The sequence below is a fragment of the Diabrotica virgifera genome, chromosome 1, assembly GCF_917563875.1.
Source record: "Diabrotica virgifera virgifera chromosome 1, PGI_DIABVI_V3a".
Lineage (NCBI taxonomy): Eukaryota > Metazoa > Arthropoda > Insecta > Coleoptera > Chrysomelidae > Diabrotica > Diabrotica virgifera.
Genome location: NC_065443.1, coordinates 216592378 through 216613591, shown reverse-complemented (window position 1 = coordinate 216613591; position 21214 = coordinate 216592378). Strand labels below are relative to the sequence as shown.

The 21214-nt window shown below is 32.7% G+C and overlaps 1 protein-coding gene across 6 annotated transcripts in view; it reads right to left on the bottom strand.

The window, feature by feature from the left end:
• The window catches only part of LOC114332917 (myosin heavy chain, non-muscle), a 257019-nt gene that overhangs the window by 26999 nt on the left and 208806 nt on the right, over nucleotides 1-21214 (bottom strand). For 5 of the 6 annotated variants that reach the window (XR_007697311.1, XM_028282706.2, XM_028282703.2 and 2 more), the window contains 4 exons: nucleotides 18179-18953; nucleotides 17821-18120; nucleotides 17442-17764; nucleotides 5755-6047 (listed from right to left, as the gene is read on the bottom strand). Coding sequence is in view for 5 of the 6 variants with exons in the window: in XM_028282706.2 (XP_028138507.2) it covers nucleotides 5755-6047; nucleotides 17442-17764; nucleotides 17821-18120; nucleotides 18179-18953 (1691 nt within the window). In the remaining variant the exon portion in view is untranslated. Of the gene's footprint in view, nucleotides 1-4392; nucleotides 4425-5754; nucleotides 6048-17441; nucleotides 17765-17820; nucleotides 18121-18178; nucleotides 18954-21214 lie in introns of all 6 variants that reach the window. The other variant, XM_028282707.2, reaches the window with a different exon arrangement.

Below are 21214 nucleotides of genomic sequence, written 5' to 3'. Positions count from 1 at the left end.
CTCTACACCATTTGCGAACATGTTGAACAGATATGGACTTTTACTCATAAACTTCGATTAACTGACGATGAATGTCAATAGGTAAAATCCATTTTGCATTTAATAAACGTATCACGGCATGAATTTCAAATTGGCGGTAACAACGACCATGGCCTCCATCTTCGAAGGCTGCTAGGCCGATACTGATCAATGCAGCCAGGCGGAAGTGGTGGGGTGAGAGGGAGGGAGAGTTTATGTGTAAGGAAGTGTTGCCAGATTTCTCTGACGAATTCTCTTACGAATTACATTAGTACTTAATCTTGGAAAAAATTACAACAAAATTAATATATTCTTGAATTTTTTTTATTACTTTTTGTGTCATGAAATAGCGTTTGTAGTTTTAAATACCACGTTATAGAATTAAATGTATACATAAGAGCCAAAGTGGCTGTCTTTTGTAAGTGCGGTTCAATGTTTACGGAACTAGCCTGCCTAAACGCTAACACTGAGTATTTCAGGTGAATTTTACTATAGTCTAGTCTTATATAGTTTACTATATAAGACAACTTTGTTGACCATTTATATCTCTGGGTATACACACACAAAACATAGATGCTTATTAACAATTCTCTCAAGACTTTGGTAACTTTGTACATAGATAAATTCTTCTGTTATAGTAGCAAAATAGAGAGTGGTGGACATAAAATGGATTATGTATTTCTTTCAACAATACGTATTAACCAAACCTATCGTAGGTGGATTAAAAATTAATTAAAAAACAACTTACCATGCAAAATAAGGACTGTTGCAGAAACTACTTTTAAATATGTCTCAACATTTTTATTACATATAAATTACAATTTTCCCAAAATAGCTGCGTGGAGGATACGAATGAAAACTAATTAATTATTATTGATACCAGCTTGTGCGAGTAGCCTTTGCGTACCTTTGTTTATTTTAATGCATCTACCTTTTGCTGCTGCTAGCCTACCTAGAATCTGGAGAACATATTCGGCCAAACCAATTTTCAAACACGGAGACAAAGATGCAAGAAACCAACTACAGGCCTATCAGTTTAGTTGCCATAGCTGCTAAAAACATGGAATCAATTATTGCTGATGTTTGAGCGAGTTTTCCAATAGAACAACACGGTTTTACTAAAGATAGGTCTTTGGCGGCAAGAGGCAAGACACATCATATAACTTTATGTGGAGCTTGAAGAAATAAGGCTAGCGTCAACGTAGATAAAACTGAAGCCCTAATACAAGCAAGGAAACAACGAAACTTGCAGAATTTGACAACATACGACGCTAACATCTTTTTCTTTAAGTGCCATCTCCGCGGCGGAGGTCGGCAATTATCATAGCTATTGGAATTTTAGAGACGGCTGCTCTGAAAAGTTCATTTGATGTACATCCGTATCACTCTCTCAGGTTGCGCAGCCACGATATTCTGCGTCTCCCTATGCTTCTCTTTCCTTGAATCTTTCCCTGCATAATCAATTGGAGCAAGTTGTATCTCTCTCCACGTGTAATATTTCCGAGATATTCCAATTATCTTGTTTTGATGGTATTCAGGATTTCCGTTTCTTTATTCATCTTTCTCAGAACCTCTTTGTTTGTGACGTGTTCTGTCCACGATATTTTCAGAATTCTTCTGTACACCCACAGCTCGAATGATTCTAGTTTTTTCATTGATGCAGCATTCAAGGTCCAAGCTTCCATTCCATAAAACAAAGTCGAGAAAACGTAGCACCTAGCCAACCTAACTCTTAGCTCCAACTTCAAATCTCTTGTGCAGAGCACTTTTCTCATTTTGTTAAAATTTGCTCTAGCCTTTTCTATTCTGATTTTGATTTCCTGTAAGTAATCTCCTGTAGAGTTGATCATTGTTCCAATGTATGCATATTGGTCGACTCGTTCGATATTGGATCCGTTTATGAAGAGATTTTCGTTATTTCTTTAAGTTTTCGATATTCTCATAAACTTTGTCTTCTTGACATTCATTGTCAGGCCGTATTATTGTCCAAACTCTGCTATTCTAGTCACCAGCCTCTGAAGATCCCCAATATTTTCAGCTAAGATGACAGTGTCATCCGCATATCTAATGTTGTTAATGGGAACTCCATTTACCTTTATTCCAGCTGTTACACCCTCAAGAGCTTTTTTTCAAGATCTCTTCCGAGTAGGCATTAAAAAGAATTGGCGACAAAACGCATTCCTGTCTCACTCCACGTCTGATTTCAACTTCCTCTGACAGCTGGTCGTTAACACGTACTTTTGCTCGTTGCTTATAGTATAAATTCAATATAATCCTGAGGTCATTGTAGTCCAGCTTCTTTGATTCCAGGACATGCATTACTTATTCATGTAGTACTATGTCGAATGCTTTATTATAGTCAATAAAATACGCATACATATCTTGATTGACGTCCAGGCACCTTTGTATAAGTATGTTAAGTGAAAAAAGAGCTTCACGAGTTCCCAGGCCTTTGCGAAACCCAAATTGCGTACCATTAATGTCTATGTTCAGTTTATGATATATTCGGTTATGGATGACTTTCAGTAGCAACTTTAGCACATGGGACATCAAACTAATGGTGCGGTAGTCGCCGCATTTTCTTGCCTTTTTCTTTTTAGGGAGGCAAATTGGTCGACGCTAACATAGAAGTAGTAAAATAGCTCACATACCTGAGCGTACAGATAACTGAAGACGACAGCGAGAGGGAGGAAATACGGAAACGGATAATGCTGACTAACAAAGCATACTTCTCTCTGTCGCAGGTATTTGGATCCAAAAACATCCATCAGAAAGTAGAGTTCAATGTACATGAAACTATCATACGGCCAATAGCAACATATGGCACAGAAACATGGATCATGTAATTTACTAATACCTTTGAAAGTAATATATTGAGAAGGATATTGGGAGCCATCTGCGACAATGGTGGGACTTTGGAGACATACTGTGGTGACAGTAGGGGAGAGAGGTCTTTGGTGACAAACTTATCAAACCATTTATCGGACTGAATTTTGGCAGATGACAAATAAAACAAGATGGACATAGTTTAAATGGATTGTAGTAAAGTGCCTAGTAACCAATTGCTTGTTAAGTTGAATCACTGTGGAATAAGGGGATAGCTATTGGAATAATTATTGATTTCAACGTTTTTTACCGATCGTCATTTTCCGGAAAATATCAATCTTACTCTTAACTGACGAGAAAGAAGTAATAAGTGGCGTTTCAAAGGAATAGGTGCTCGGTCCTATATTTTTTAACATATACGCTTGATCTCCGTTCTATTGTTTTCCCTAGTGTGTTAATCCTTTGCAGATAACAAATAAATATATAATCTAGCAGAAAACAGTGCTACTATCTAAAAAGGTGTTTGTTGGTATGTTTTAAACCAATTGGACTCACATTCTGATCTCCGTATTTTTTAGACTAGTTATTTTTAGACTATCATAATGCTATCAATAATACAGTTCTTTTGTAGTTACCAGAAGAGCTATTTTGGGAAAACTGTTTTTTTTGCTTTAATCAAAATTAAAAAAGTTCTTTACGAAGTGCTATAAATTTTTCAGAACAGTCCTTAACAAAACGCAAACCAAAATTGGGACAATTTATACAAAACAAAGCTCTATACAATCGTTATGTTCACTTCTGTGGAAAGTTAATATCCCATGGGAATGGACACAATTATTCGGATAGGCTCAGGGTCACAGTAACTTAGGTGTGGGGACACTCAAACTCACTTAATTTCGAAAGCAACCCCCCACATTTTCTTTATTGCTTCCGGTAAACTCGTTTGCAATTGTTCGTTTGTAGTGAAAGCTGGCGGGGTTGTGAGCTGAGATATGCTAGATAATAAAATTTTTTGGATGGTTTAAAGTTCGCATTTTTTGTTTCTTCTTGGGAAGTAGTACTACAAAATAATTAAAATTATCCAAAATGTAATAAATCTAATCGTTTTTTTAACTCTTCCGAGATAGTAGAGTTGATGGCGCTTGCATAATATGATATTAATATTATGTTTAATAAAAGGAGACATGATAAAAACACTAGAATTATTATGCACCCAATAATCTAATTTTTTTTTTAGAAAAGTTAGTAGAAATTATTTTTTTATTCTCTAGTACTGCTCCAAAGTAAAAACAAAAATAACTAATGTTACATATATTCCCAGAAATCCTTAAATAATTAGGAATATTTACAATGGTTAGAAGATATAATATAGTTATGAATAATAAGTAAAATATGGAAATATAAATGAATTTTTTTAATTGTGAAGATGAAAAAATAATGATAATTGTTGTTATATACAGTTGCCAGCCAATTAAAGAGTTATTTCAAGCTGTTTTTGGCACAAAATTTATTCGCTTTAAAATTTTTTCGATTATTTCAATGACATACCAAAATATACCTCCGGCTTTGATCATTTGAGGCTAAAAAAATAATTATTTCATTTATATAACAAAAAAAGGGAAATTTGTAATTTTATTGAATTGCAAAATAATATATTTTTTTATATAGATAGTCAGGTTTTATTAAAAAATTATAAAAACAACACTTTTTTAGCAGATTAAGATATAAGAATAAGAGAGATAGATTAGAGAACTCATATGTGAGCGGAAGCTCCAATGATCGTTTAAGAAGCAATGCCTTTAGCAAAGCAGATTTGCTTCTGTTTTTTCTATTATCAGACCTATGGTCTATTCATTGTTCTGATCCTGTCTTCTTGCTACGTAGGTTTCTAGCTCTCTCCACCTTTCTGGAGATGCAGTTTTCCGAAAGGAAGATAAATGACTTTGCCATCAAAGCACTACTTATACTGATCACCTCCTGTCCGTTCTGAACAGACTTGATGCTAGAAACGACCTCTATAAAGCTGGAACCTTTATTTAATTCCTTACTCTAAACATAAGGCGTTTGGGTTCTTATACATATTATTCACAATATGTAATGGTCAAATGAGCAGCGGACAAAAACAGATTGGGTAATAATAGTTTTTCATGGTTTGAATTGAATGGCTATTTTGAGTTAGCCAATCATGAATTCTGCCTAATAAACTAATAATTATTATATTTTATGAAGAGTTTAAAGTATCATGATTCCAAAAATGGATTATTGTTTAACAGTAACTCAATGCCCCCAAAATCGAAAAAAGTAGTCAGGTGAAAAATTCATGAGCAGTAACTCAACATATCACTCCACGTGAGGGGTAATTTGATGAGAGAGAGACAAGTACTACGTAGAACCTAAGGAGTAACCTTGCTTTATTTATTTTTTTCCATGTGATAGACTCTCAAAAACGAGGCATTAATATTATTCTCTTATTTTTGGAGTTTTCTAAAGTTTTATCAATCTTTAACGTTCTTGGATGTAGTTCAATGAAGATGTGGGAAATTAGGTCATTATTTAGATCTATTCCAGCTTTCTTAAATTTTAGCATTAAATTTGTAACATGCATTTGCTGTATGAATTGTGTGATGAAGAAAAATAGTTCTACTAAAGTAAGATATATTATGAAAAAGTGTATACTCTGATTGATTTTTTACACTTATGACACGAGATAATTACATTGACAATATTTTTAGTCGTTATTCTGATGGACATATTATGAATTGGTTTTCCGATAATTTCGACTTTAATATACAACTTGTATGTAGAGGGATATAAATAGATATTTTATTTAATATAATTTAACAGAAGCCTCAACTTTCTTGAATATTTACAGATTCTACACAATTAAAAAAAGTACTATTTTTAACTCACCTCAGTTTGCTCTTAAGGTTATTAATTTCCCTGGTCATAGACTCGTGTGACTCAAGCATATCTTCGCATTCCCTTTGCGCCTTTCGTTTCTGTGCTTTTTCTCTCGTAACTTCTTCTTCGGCTTCGTCTAACTGCCGCTTTAATGCCTTGACTCGGGCGTTGCCCTTTTCTACCTGCTCTTTGTATTGGTCTGCATGTCGTCGTTCGTCTTCCAGCTGCATAACCAATTCCTTTGTTTTCTTGTCCAGTTTTCTATTGGTTTTTTGTTGGGCCAGGCGCTCTTTCGCTTCAACCTATAAAGCACAATCAAATTAGCAAATTTCTCTTTATATAAAAACAAATTAATGGCATGATCATAAATAACATCGAGATACGCTGATGATACAGTTCTTTTAGCCAAATCACATGAAGATTTACAGATACTGCTTAATAGAGTGACCGCAGTCAGTGGTTATATAAATTTCTCATTAGGTCTCTTTGCGGATTCCTATTCAAAAATGTCCCCTTTAAACAAATCTGGTGCCGGGCTGAATTTTTGGGCAGAAATTATTTGAACAATTTTTTTAAACAAATAAAAAGATCACCTTTTTTGTTCCAGAAAATATTTTTTAGGTTTTTGAGTAATTCTAAACAATAAAGGTAGCTTGGGATTGTTCTCAAAAATTGATAGTTTTCGTGTTATAGGCGATTTCAAATCTGAAAAATGGAAAAATACGCACATTCGAGGCTTAAAAACTTATATTGAAATTAGTATTTTTGAGGTTGCCAAAGACTTAAATTGAAGTTTAAACATTCTAGACCAGTAAGGATCTGTTTTTAGGTGGATGTGAGAGGTGGCATTCAGATTTTTGCGGATAAGGTTAGGTGATAACTTCATTAATAATAATTGATTTATGCTCCTTCTCAAATATGCCCGGAAAATTAATAAAAAAAATAAAATATTTAAAAATTTAAAAAAATTTCGTTTTTTTTCTACTTTTTTTGCTTATAACTTAAAAACTATTCATTTTAGAACAAAGTCCTATAGGAATAAAACAAAGATAATTAAATTTTCTATCAGATGCGATTGGTTAAAAATGTCTTAATTTATCACCCTTACTTCAAAATAGCAATAAATATAAAATAATAACAGGGCAAAACAAGCCTGTCCTTATTCAATGATTTTCCATCACTTAGGTTACACTTGGAACCTTCCTAATTCGCTTAGAAAATTTTTGTAATGTGCTAAAACCGTACACCAAATTTCATTAAAATTGACTTACTAGATTTTGCATAATAATTTTGCAATCTAAACTTTTTTAAAAAATTAATTTTTTAAATCTTGCACAACAAAAACTAGAACATACAAAGATTTGTCAATTTTTTTACATATAAAGAAGTACTCCACCTATAGTATTTTTACTACAAAAGCGATATTACGTAGGGCAAAATTTTTGACGTAAGAGAACTGTCAAAACATTAGAATGTGAATTTTCATTATTGCCATGTTTATTATAAACAAGGATATAATGAAGAGTCACATTCTAATGTTTTGACAGTTCTCTTACGTCAAAAATTTTGACCTACGTAATATCGCTTTTGTAGTAAAAATACTATATCTAATGCACTTTACACTTTACAGAAATGAAATCGGATTATTTAAGCAGCCTCAGCAATGTTTTAAAGTTATAAACAATTTTTTGGCTTATAAACAAATTAGTGCTGTGGCCAGGAGGGGGTGCTACGGGTTCCTTTATTTAGATGGACTTACCCAAGTTTTTTTATGTATTTTGACCCGTAGAACACGAATTTTTTGGGTAACAGTTGATCCGGATGTCGATAAGATTGTTATAAACAAATAACTTGAGGAATTACATAAAATCGATTTTTCGCAAAATAAAACATTTTTTTTGTATTTCTTGGGTAATTCTAAGCAAAAAATGTTCTTACAAGTTCTTTCGTAGGATGCATAGTTTTCGAGATAAACGCGGTGGAACTTTCAAAAAATCGAGAAATTGCAATTTTTGAACGCGAATAACGTTTGATTAAAAAATAAAATAGCAATTCTGCTGACAGCATTTGAAAGTTTAAGTGAAATTATACCGGTTTTAATTATTTGCATTGCTAAAAATTAATTTTTTTATTATTAAACAGCTATTTGTTTATAAGCCAAAAAATTGTTTATAAATTTAAAACATTGCTGGGGCCCCTTAAATAATCCGATTTTAATTCTGTTAGATAGGTAGAGCACCTCTTTATATGTAAAAAAATTAGCCAGCTTCTAAATGGTCTACTTTTTGTTCAGAAAGATTTTAAAAAATTTGAACTTTTTTAAAAACATTTAGATTGCAAGTTTATTATGCAAAATTTATTTGGTCGATTTTAATAAAATTTGGTACACGATTTAAGTATGCTACAAAGAATTTCCTAAGCGAATTACTAAGGTTCTAAGTGCTACCAAAGTGGTTAAAAAATATTGAATAACAATAGACTTATTTTGCCCCCTTATTTTGTATTTATTGCTATATTGCAGAAAAGGTAATACCTTAAGACATTTTTTACCAGTCGTATATCATACAAAATTCAATTATCTTTATTTCATTTCTCTACGACTTTGTTCCAAAACGAATCGCTTTTAAAGTTATAAGCAAAGAAAACAGAAAAAAATCGATGTTTTTCGAAATTTTTAAATATTTTAATTTTTTCATTAATGTTCCGGGCATATTTGAGAAGGAGCATAAGTCAATTATTATTACTGAAGGTGCCACCTAACTTTATCTGAAAAAATCCGAATGCCACCTCTCACATCCAAAAATAGACGTTTTTTCGCAGATCCTTACTGGTCTATTCAGTTTCAAAATTCTGAAGAGTGATCGGGCCCAACTTCAATTTAGACCGTTGTTTTTTAATTGTTAATTATGCGTGTCCATCCGATTTTTTTTTTGCCGGTGCGGCGCGCTCTATTTCAACAATCTTCTATTTTCCCCCGAAAAATATTTTTTAGATTTTTTGGGACATTCCAAATAAAAATGTTTTCTTGTCATTTTTCTCAACAGTTTTGGAGTTCTAAGCGATATAAAATCCTAAAAATGCAAAAATACGCATTTTCGAGGCTTGAAAACTCAAGTTAGTATTTTTGAGGTTAGTAGAGGCCAAGTACTTCAATTGAAGTTCAAGATTCTGTAGAGTAATCGGGGCATTTTATAGATCTTAAGGCGGCGCCTACATTGGATCCGTTTTTCTCCGATCCGATCTGATATCGACCGACGCCGACGTCGAACTGCTTCTCTGCTGTAGCTTCTCCTATCAATCACCGGATATCGGGCGATTTACGGATCCAATGTAGGTGCCGCCATTTAATACCATGAGTTTGTTTTCAAACCGACGCACTGTGGTTCTAAATGCCGAAAACGTGGTTATAAACCTTTAAAAGCGTATATTTTTTATACAATTCGGAATTATATTCGTTCTTAAGGTTTTTTGGCATCGCTGATTACGAATCTGACATTATTTTTTCTAGAAAACAAAATGGCGGATTAAACATGGAAGAAAAAAATTGAAAATATCAATCAAAACGCAAATTTTTTTGTCACAATTTGGTAGTTTAAGGTCGCTGATTGCAAATATAATATTACTTTTTTTTTAAACAAAATGGCGGATCCAATATGGCCGAAAGAAATTCGAAAACTTTAATTTAAACTTATATTTGTTTAAAATTTTATATTACAAGGGACTTTTGAAATTGCTGATTACCAGTACATTTTCTTTATTAAGTACAATATTCAGAACCAATTACTTGTTGTACAACCGCCCATACATACTCAACAATCGCCAGAATCATGTAATATGTGTCATTTCCCACTTTCGTATTTAAACAACTGCTAGCAATGCATAGGCAGCTAAAACAAAGTGATTCTGTATGTTCTTACTATACATTTTAAGATTTTAAGATTAATAAACATTAGTCGCAGAATTTTGTACTTTTTGAATGTTTTGAATTTTTAAAAAATTTTGATTATTTCAAGTATATTTTCACTATTTATGCATTAACAAATTTAAGGCATTTATTGTTACTAAATCTTAAGTTAATTTACATCTTTACATTACTACACACTTAAAAAAGAAGAACATGGTTTACAGCGATAAAATTGATAAACTACAAAACGTTTTAAAGCATTTTCAATATATGCGTTCTTTTTCACTTTCTCTGCCGGCGAAAATAACCTCGGACATGGTTTATTTGTTCCTGAGCTATGAACCAGAATACATTCAGACTGATCCTTATAATATAGTCGGTTCGCTAAATTCAGACACAATTGGCTAGTGATTTTAATAAGTAATTTAGATAATTTGGTAAAATTGGCAAAAAAATAATTACTAAATAGTTAATAATTACCTACTAAATAGTTAGTAATTTTGCCAATTTTGGCAAAATTGTCCAAAAACAAAAAAAAAACCTACTAAAATCACTAGCCAGTTGTGTCTGAGTTTAGCGAACCGACTATTACCTGCGTATTACGACTGTACGATAGTATGAGAAAACAACTGCAAACATGAAAATGGACTTTTTTTTCGCCTCATGACCACGTTTTCTGCATTTGGAACCACTATGCGACGTCGGATCGGATCGGAGAAATACGAATCCAATGTAGGTGCGGCCTTAATCGAAAACTGTCAACTTTTGAGAAAAATGAGAAGAGATCTTTTTTGTTTAGAATTACGCAAGAATCATAAAAAATATTTTCCGGAACAAAAAAGGTAATCTTTTGAATTTGTTTAAAAATTGTTTAAACAATTTCGCCTGACGTCTTCAGATTTGTTTAAAAGAGGCATTTTTGAACAGGAATCCGCAAAGAAACCGAATACTTCACATTAATTAAAGTTTTGTATATTATTAACATTTAGTTAGGAAGAAATTGGTAGGAAGAAATATGCATGGCTCCGAAACCTTCGTCAATGGACTGGCTTATCAGCAGATCAATTATTACATGCCGCGCAAGTTTGAGAACGATATCGGCAAATTTTCATGGAAGCTATTCACGCCTAAAATTGGGGCACGGTACTTAAAGAAGAAGAAGAATATATTATTAACATAATTTTTAGGGCCGGTTGTTCGAACGCTAATCAACATTGATCACTATCAAATACTTAATTACTGTCACAACTGTCAATGTCAACTTTGGTTGGGTTGCTGAAAACATAGTTAATTATAATTATGAGATTAGTTAGTCAATTAACATAATTGATTAACTAATTTCATAATTGTCATCAATAATTATGTTTTCGGCAACCCAACCAAAGTTGACATTGACAGTTGTGACAGTAATTAAGTATTTGATAGTGTTCAATGTTGATTAGCGTTCGAACAACCGGTCCTTAGAGTTTTTAAGCCACAAAAATGGTTATTTTCGCATTTTTCAGATTTTAAATCGCTTAAAAACTCGAAAACTGTTAAGTTCTGAGAAAAACGATAAGATATCTTTTATATTTAGAATGACCCAGAAAACCTAAAAAATGTTACCTGAAGCAAAATAGGAGGTTGTTGAAATATAGTGCGCCGCACCGGCAAAAAAATCGGATGGACGCGTATAATTAACAATTAAATAGCAACGGTCTAATAGGCTATTGATTATGTATTTTAGAAAGGAACTACAACGTTAACGGGGTTTTATTATTTCATGCAGTAAAGGGACCTCTAACTATGAAAATCCTGCGGAGTGCTACCATTTAAAGGGGTGCGTTTTTGAGGAAGGGGTGAATTAGTCCTTAGGCACAGGGCGAATTAGGGTGACTTCTATGCACTTTTGGTACAAACATGTCTACAGGATAATTGTTCTAGGTTAAATTTACTATCGAAACATCACATTTTAAAGTAAAAAATATTTTTTCTTACAAAAATAATATATTTAAAAGAAAAGCAAGAAAAAAACATGAAAGATAGCAATGTTGTTTTTTGTCCCTGAACTTTTTTCCACGGAGATATAGTATAGGTATAGGCATTGCTTCAAAGAAAAAAACTTCCATCCTTCTTCTTTAAAGTGACGTTTGGTAGAAGTCTCTATGATATACAGTTTCTAAAATATGATTTTTCAAAGTTCGCCACTCACAGAGATTTTGGCCCATTTTCCTTGTTACTTCTCAAACATTGTTCTGTAACTTTTTTCTGCGTAGCTTTAGGTATACGAAATGTTACATTATAGAAAGAAAAGTTAATTGCCTTAAAATGGTCTATGTTAGAAGGCTTTATGCCCATTTTTAAGCAAGATATGGTTGTTCAAAGTTTTATACTTTTAATGATTTTTGATATATTTTACGATTATTTTTAAATTTCTCATTATAACTTTTTTTATTGTATATTTAGGTATGTATATTGTACAATAAAAAAGAAAGCTTATTTTCTTTACTTTAAAATGGTGTAGGGTAAAAAATTCTAGGACTATTTTTAAACAAAATATGCTTTTTCAAAATGTGACATATACACATGCAGTAGGTCCCACTAAGTTGGAACCACATGGAAAACTTTTTTAAAATTAACTTTATGAAAAAATATTATTCTTTATAAAATGCTCTGCATAGCCTAAAACCTAAGATGCAATCATCAGATATCAAATTTTATCAATAGTATAAGAGGTATGAATTAAAAAATATGAATTTCGCTCAAGTCAAGTACCTTTATATTTTACAATATCGAAAAGTGATATTAAGAAAAGTTATTTGGAATTAAAAATTACATTATAATATGCAATTATATTCTTCTAATTAAAAAAAAAAATAAAAAGAACCTTAAATTTTTTCTCAAATTACGGATACTCTTGGAAATCCTACGAATATCTTGTTTAAAAATAGTCCTAAAATTTTTTGCAATAAGCCATTTTAAAGTAAAGAAAATAAGTTTTTATTTTGTTCTACAATATATATACCTAAATGTACAAGAAAAAAGTCATAATGAGAAATTTAAAAAATAATCATTAAAAATATCAAAAATCATTAAAAGTATAAAACCTTGAAAAAGCATAACTTGCTTAAAAAGAGCCCCGTATAACTTTATACAATAGACCATTTTAAAGGTACTTGACTTCTCTTTCTACTAAATGTACCAGTATGTATACCTAGAAATGCGTAGAAAAAAGTTACAGAACAATGTTTGCGAATTAATGGGGAAAACGGTCCAAAAATCATGTGAGCGGCGAACTTTGAAAACTACTATTTTGGAAACTATAAATCCTAGAGACTTTTACCAAACTTCATTTTAAAGAGGAAGGATGGAAGATATTTTTCGCTGAAGCAATGCCTATACCTATATTCCCGTGGAAAAAAGTTATGAGGAAAAAAACAAAATTGCTTTCTGTCGTGTTCTTTTCTTGCTTTCCTTTTGAAAATATTTTTGTAAAAAAGAATATTTTTGACTTTAGCATGTGATATTTCGATAGTAAATTTAACCTGGAACAATTTTGCTGTAGACGTGTTTGTACCAAAAGTGAATAGAACTCACCCTAATTCATCCTGTGCCTACGAACTAATTCACCACTTTCTCAAAAACGCACCCATTTAAATGGTAGCACACCGCGGGATTTTCAAATTTAGAGGTCCATTGATCAGATGCGATAATAAAATCCCGTTAACGTTGTAGTTCCTTTTAGCTTTCTTATTTTGAAGATAATCAGTAGCCTATAAATTGAAGTTAATAGTTAGACCGGATCACTCTTCAGAATCTTGAAAATGAATGTTTAAACTACAATTTAAGTACTTGGCAACCTCAAAAATACTAATTTAAATATGAGTTTTTAAGCCTCGAAAATGCGCATTTTCGTATTTTTCAGATTTTAAATCGCCTTTAACTCGAAAACTATTAACTTTTGAGAAAAATGACAAGATACCTTTCTTGTTTAGACTGACCCAAAAAACCAAAAACATATTTTCCGGAACAATAAAAGGTGATTTTTTTGTATAATTTGTTTAATAAAATTCTTTAAACAATTTCTGTCCAAAAATTTCGACCAGCACCCTTCAGATTTGTTTAAAAGGAACATTTTTGAATAGGAATCCGCAAAGAAACCGAATCAGAAATTTTTTCAGACGGGAGCTGTCTCACCACATGAACTATATGGACTATCGCTCAACATAAGCAAGACGAAATAATATATGACAATAACAAAGACAACTCAGGACATTCGTGAGATATATGTACAGAATCAGTCTATTGAAAGAGTAAGGGAATTCAAATATCTGGGTACAACCAGTAATGAAAACAATGATCTCAAGAAATACGAATCAGAATCGAACAGGACAGAATAGTCGAGGAAATGAAGCATTTTGGCTCGCAATTTTTTCGTCCAGCATGGATTTACTTGAAATTTTCACAGGAGGTAGGGAATAGTACAAGGATCATTTTCTATATCATGCCACTGTACGCTAAAACCTTGGGGGTGGTTGCCACTACCTCTCGGGGGTGAGAATTTTTCTTTAATTCTAAGAAAAAAATGTTTTTTACATTTTCTTCGTAAAACTAATATTTTTCGAGTTATTCGCGCTTGAAAGTAACGGTTTTTCGTGGAAAAAATCGACGAGGGTTTTTTGAGAATTACTCGAAAAATATGCATTTAATCAAAAAACAACTGCAGATAACAAAATTGTATCTTTTAGTAGCACAAACTAAATTCTTTTTCTATAATATCTTTAAGACCAATACAAACCGAGATACGGCATGTTAAAGGTTAGCTTTTCTCGTCAAATGCATAATTTGAAATATTCAAAGCCAAATAACGGGAAAATTTTGCATTTTCGAGGAAAACTTAAATGATCTATTTTCAAGTATACAATTAAACCTTTCAAAGAATAATAATACAAAATTTCTAACATGAAAATAGAGCGATTTATGATCAAAAAAAGTCGGTACCTGCTTTTCTCTACGAAAAAATCAGTGAAAATAACCCCCTTACTACCCTCCTAATTAAAAATTGGTCTTCACCTTTCTGTAATTCCTTGTATATTTGTATTGTCAATACACCCAAGAAGTTTCACCTATTTAAAAGGCCAAATTATAGAACAATTGGAGTTTAAAGAAAAATTAATTTTTTGCACTTTCGTATTTTTCACGTTTTACTTCCAAATATCTCCGAAAATACTGGAGATACGAAAAAAATGATAGACTACTAAATTATAGCTTTTTTAATAACTAAAATTACATTGTGCATAGATTTTTGTTACAGTGAATAGTTAGCGAGATATAGCTGTTTAAAACCTCTATTTACGAGCAAACACCCCCTTATTCGAGCCCTTTAAACCCACCCCAATTAAAAAGTAAAGGACCTAACGGAATTTAATTTACAGTCTTATAGTTCTTCAAAAATGTTCAGCTATGTTTATAGCTATGTTATGGGACTTAAAAAACAATGTGTATTTGTACTTCTACATATTTGTAAATTCGATTTTTGTGTAAATAAATGTTTTTGTAATTCTTTAATTCTACTTTTTTTCTGTATAGATCTATTAAATTATCCACTTATAAAAATTATAATGTTCTTAAGGGTGGTTTTTAAGGGTTGACATTTTATGATATTATATCCTAAAGCATAAATCAATCATTATTTTTAGCCAATCAAAACCAAATTTTACCCATATTAAAGTTTACAATGTTTTTATATAATTTTTGACAATAAGGGGTAGTTTACACCCCTAAAAATAATCGACTCCCTTGAGCATGTTATAGAATATGAAGTACAGGTTGAGATGATCCTAATCCCAAATTTTAATGTAAATCGATGCAGGCCGAAATTATTCTTTTAGGATAAGTAATTTTTTATTTATAGCTCCAACAAGGGTGGTTTTAAGGGTTAAAATATTATGATAGTATATCTTAAAGCATAAAACAATCATTATGTAACTAATAAGAACCAAATGTTGACAATATTAAAGTTTAAAATGTTGTTTTATAATTTTTTACAAGTAGCTTTTTAGGGGTCGTTTTCACCCTTAAAAAACCAAAAGCGTACAACGGCTCAATATAGAAAATGAACTAGCGGGTAAAATGAGCCTAATCCCAAATTTTTGTACAAATCGATGCTGGACGAAAAAATTGCGAGGTTTTGCCATTTTTCCAGCTTCATTTCCTCGACTAGAATATATACAAGAAGAGAAAGAGACTTCTCTGCTATCGAGACTCAAACCTTGAGTTAAAAATACGACTGCTGAGATGCTATGTGCTATCCGTATTATACTACGGGATTGAAGCGTGGACACTGAAGACAATTGACGTGAGGAGACTGGAGGCATTCGAGATGTGGATCTACCGAAGAGTGCTGAAGATCTCATGAGTAGATAGAATAACCAACGTAGAGGTAATGAGACGTATGCATAAGGAAAGAGAAGTATTTCTAATAATTGAGGGGGTTAGAATTAAAAGGTTTTAAGTGCACTTTTTAAAATTTTACTCTAAGTACAGATTCGCATACTTAAATGGTATGAGAACTTGGTGGTAAAATGATTTTTTAAGCATATTTCGCCCTACAGTCGCCATTAATCGCCATTACATTTAGTTCACTGAAAACAATTGCAGTTTGCTTTGGTAGTAAATGGGTTTAACCGTGCGCTTTAACCGTTTTACCACAAAACTATTTTTAGTATTCTGTAAAAATAAATAGTAATAAACGGGTTTAAGTGCGCTTGAACCATTTTACCACAAAACTATTTTTAGTATTCTGTAATGTGTAAACACATGTTAATACAGGATTAATTTGAAGTAAGTAAGTATTAGATATCCTCGACACCTAATGGTAAAAGAGGCAACCGATTATGATGATGATGAAGTATTAGATTTGTGACCAGTTTTGAAGACTAATTAAGTATTATACAACGTGCCAGTTGTAGTTACACTGTGGATAACAGCTGGGACAAAAATGATAGTAATAAATATGTAGTTAACATCTGCACTTAAACCGTTTTACCAGTAACTTTTGTCAACACCATGTACTGATTCAAGTACATTTTTTAAATACATAATTGAAAAAAAGGAAGGATATAGTAAGAGTAATAATGTACCGTTATATTTATATCATTTTATAGTACATTGTACACTAGACATATTTTAGTTTAATGACTCCTAGAATTGATAAAACTCAAACAACTTTGAAGCTGATTATCTCAGAACTATCAAAACTGCACTTAAACCCTTTTACGTCTGGCCCCCTCAATTAAGATAATAAAACTGAGATATATGGGACATGTGATGAGATAAGATAAATATCTAATACTCCAGGTCATTATGCAAGGAAAAATCCAGGGAACAAGATGCACAGGAAGGAGACGGAACTCATGGCTGAAGTACCTTAGGGAATGGTTTGGATATAATATGGGCCATTCCACGAACATACGCCTGTTTTGGATTACTTCGACAACGAATATTTTACTGTGCAACATAAGAAGTACGAAAGTAAATGGCGCTAATAATTATTCCAATAAACAACAATGTAATTTGCAATTTACTTTCGTTCTTCCTATTTTGTACAGTAAAATATTCGTTGTCGAAGTAATCCAAAACAGGCGTATGTTCGTGGAATAGGGTATAACAACGAATTATTTAGAGCCACGGTCTCAAAAGTAAAAAAGTCGCTCTAATGATTGCCAACCTTCGAAGCGAAGACGGCACCTAGAGAAGAAGGAATAAAAACAAATACAAGCTTTTGACAAATAGGAATAAGTATGTAACTCACCTCAAGTTGTTCTTCAAGATTGGCAATTTTACTCTCCAACGCAGCAATGGTTGCCTTAGTCTTGGTTCGTTGAGCCGTTTCGAGTTCGGCCAGTTTAGCCTTGAGCTCCTTGTTCTGCCTCTCGAGTAAAACTCTTTGGGATTCCTGTTTTTGCGCCGTTGATCTTTCACTAGTAAGTTCAGCAGTTAACTGTTCAATATTCAATTGAGCTTTCCTAGTTCTATCTTGTAGAATTTCGTTAGTACTTTGTTCCTCTTCGAGTTCTTCCTCTAACGTTGCTATTCTTGCTTCTAATCTGCGTTTTTCATCGATAAGTAGTGTACCTATAATATAAAATAAAATTAATAAGCATTACGTTTAAATATATTTATTAACATACCCTTATTATTGCTATTGCTAATTTCTTCCAGTAATTCGTCCCTCTCGGCCTCGGCTGCCCTTCTGAGTTTATCGGAATTCGTGAGATCGTCCGTTAATTGAAGTACTTCCGCTTCCAAAGTCTTGACTTTCCTTTCAGCCTCTTTACTTGCCGCTGCATACTCATCTCTGGCAGCTCTGCATTCTTCGGCATCCCTGATAGCTTCTTTGCACTGTTGTTGTGACTTCTTCAATTGCTTGAGAGCATCTTCCTTTACCTTACAGTGAAGTTCGATCTGTCCCTCTAACTCTTTAATATCGCCTAATAAATTAATATAAAAATAACAAACAAAAACAAAATAAAACTGAAAAATACTTACCCTCGAGCTTCTTTCTTGAACTAACAGCTGCTGTTCTTTGTTTTCTCTCTTCGTCTAGTTCGGCTTCAAGGTCTCTGAGCTGTTTGACAATGCCCCGGCGTTTTTCTTCAGCCTGCTCTTCTTTAGCTTGTATGTCTCGTTCGAACTGTGCTCTAAGTGCCTGCATGTTGACCTCTAATCGAAGTTTGGCGTCTTCAGTCAACTGTAGTTCATCTTCAAGCTCTTCATTCTGAGCTTTAAGTTCGGCCAATTGACTTTCGAGCGATCTCTTGGCCTTTTCCAATTCATGTACATTTTTGTCAGCCGTTCCTTGGTTGTTGACAAGTTCATCGAGTTCGCCTTGTAGCTGTCTGCGAATTCTTTCTAGCTCTTCGATTTTAACGTTAGAGTCGTCCAGTTCCCGTTTCAAGGAGAGTACTAAGGTTTCCTTGTCTCGTGCTTCTCTTTCAACAATGTCCTTTTCTGTAGCCAATTGTTCACTAACAGCTTTCTCTTCTGCCAACACTTTATCGAAATTTTTCTGTTTCTTTTCTAATTCAGATACTTTCTGTCTTTGAGTTTCTAGATCGATATTGGCGTCTTCTAATTCAGCAGCAATCTTCTTTTTACTTCTTTCCAGTTTATCGTTTATTGTTGTCAACTCTTCGACTTTACTCTGGAGAGCTTCAAGGTCTTTGGCCAATTTCTTCTTGCTTTCTTCGAGTATGGCGGCCTGTTCGGCTTCGTCTTCTGCCTTTTTCTTGGCTTCGGCCAGTTGAACACTCAATACAGCAACCTAAAATCCAGAAACAATTAGGAAATATGTCAACATTGGTTTTAACACAATAGATTAGTATTTTTTATGTAAACAAATAAAGGCTTCACTTATCCGACAATATTAATTTATTTAAGAGATGTACAATCTAGCATTAATCTACTCTTATACAGTGATGAGCGCGCTAATAACCGGCAAAATAGCACAAAAGATGGAAAATGTATTAAGTTGTGAGATAAAAAGAAATGAAACTAGTCGAGCGGGAAATTTAGCGATATTAACCTAAAAATTTACATTGTATTGACTGTTTCCCACCTTTAGACGTATAGGACGAGTTTAGCAACTGCTACTGTCACAGTGACAGTTTTAGTTCACATACTCCTCTGATACGTGTAAAGGTGGGAAACAATCAATATAATATAAATGTATAAGTTAATATCGCTAAATTTCCAGCTCGACTAGTTTCATCTCTCTTTACTTCGCAATATATTATGTTTTCCATCTTTTGTGCTATTTTGTCGGTTATTAGCGCGCTCATCACTGTATACCTAATTAATTATTTCCATAACAGGTGTGAGTTATTAAGCAGTTTCCCTAAAATAGTTTACGTCACAATGGAAGATATCAAAGAAGAATTTAGAAAACTAATGGAAAAATAGACAAAAGTAGATAACAGGAAGAAAATGAAAATTGATTATATATGAAAATTCCGCCACCCAAAATTTTTGATTAAGTTTGATAATTTATAACTTTATTATTTGTGCTCCGATTTTGAAGATTCTTGCACCAGTTTGTAGGTACATGTATTGGCATCGTTTGATATTATTCCGGTAACAAAAAAATTTGCTTGCTAGGCATTATACAGGGGTGAATGGAAGCGTTGTATTTTCTCCTAACTTTAAAAGTGATGTGGAAAAATGTAATTGCTGATTTTGTTTCATAGTCCTATCATATCCCGGAGGCATCACTAAAATTTTATTTTTTGAATTATCCGAATATCTTTTTTCTTGTAAGAGCTGTACCATTTTTTGTAAATAAAACACTGACTCATAAAATAGAGGTTGGATTGATAAGATTAGAATTGCCCGTATGCAGTCCAGATCTCAATCCTATCGAGCATTTTTGGGATGAATAATTAAAAAAAAAAGCTATTAGCCGTCATCCTAGGCCTTCAGAAAATTTGGTACAGTTATGGCCCTGGTAGAGGAATATCGGGCTATTCCCCAGGCAAGGATAACACATCTTTATTCGATGCTAAACAGATTTCGAGCAGTCGTTGCTGCAAGAGGTGGACATACCCGCTATTAAATTGTTTTGTTGTTAATTTTGTTTCGTTTTGTTAATTTTAGTGAGTTTGATGTTTTTAATTAAATAAACCTTCAAAGCAGTGTTTTCATTTACAGCTTACAAGAAAGAGATATTCGGATAATTTAAAAAACAAAACCTTAGCGATACCTCCAGGATACTACAAAAGAAGTATGAAACAAAATCAGCTCTCCAATTTTTCCACAGATTTTTTTAAAATTAGGAGAAAAAAACAACGCTTTCATTCACCCCCGTATAATGCCATCTAAGCAAAAAAATTTTGTTACCGGAATAATAACAATCAACATCAATAAATGTACCTACAAACTGGTGCAAGAATCTTGAAAGTAGGAGTACAAAATAAAGTTATAGATTGTCAAACTTAATCAAACATTTTGGGTGGCGGAATTTTGTGCCGGTGAGTGTAGAAACCAAGTTTCTTAAAGGAATCTTAATAGAAGTAGAAGTAGTAATTATATATTTGCAAGCCTTCCATATACAGTATGGTGCAAATGAAAGGAATAAATTCCTTATTTCGTAAACCGGTGACATTAAGGAAAAATCCCGAAATAGGTCGATTTTTATTTTTAGATTCTAATATTTTAGCATATATATCACACGCGTGACGTCATCTATCTGGGCGTGATGACGTAATCGATAATTTTTTTTTAAATGAGAATAGGGGTCGTGTGCTCTCTCATTTGAAAGGTTATTCAATTCTCTATTTAGTAATGTAAACATTAACAGAATTATTTATAAAGGGTGTCCAAAAACAATTTTTTAAATTAAATTAATTGACAAAAAAAGAAGAATGTATGTAATTTATTTAATACAAAATACTTTTTACTGTTATCAGAAAACAGAAAAAAAATGTTTATTTGAAAAATAAACATTGCTTTTCGCTTAAATTTAACGTTCAAGCCAGCTCCCGGTAGGCATATTAGGTCTGGATCCCGCGTATGAAAAAAAAGTTGATT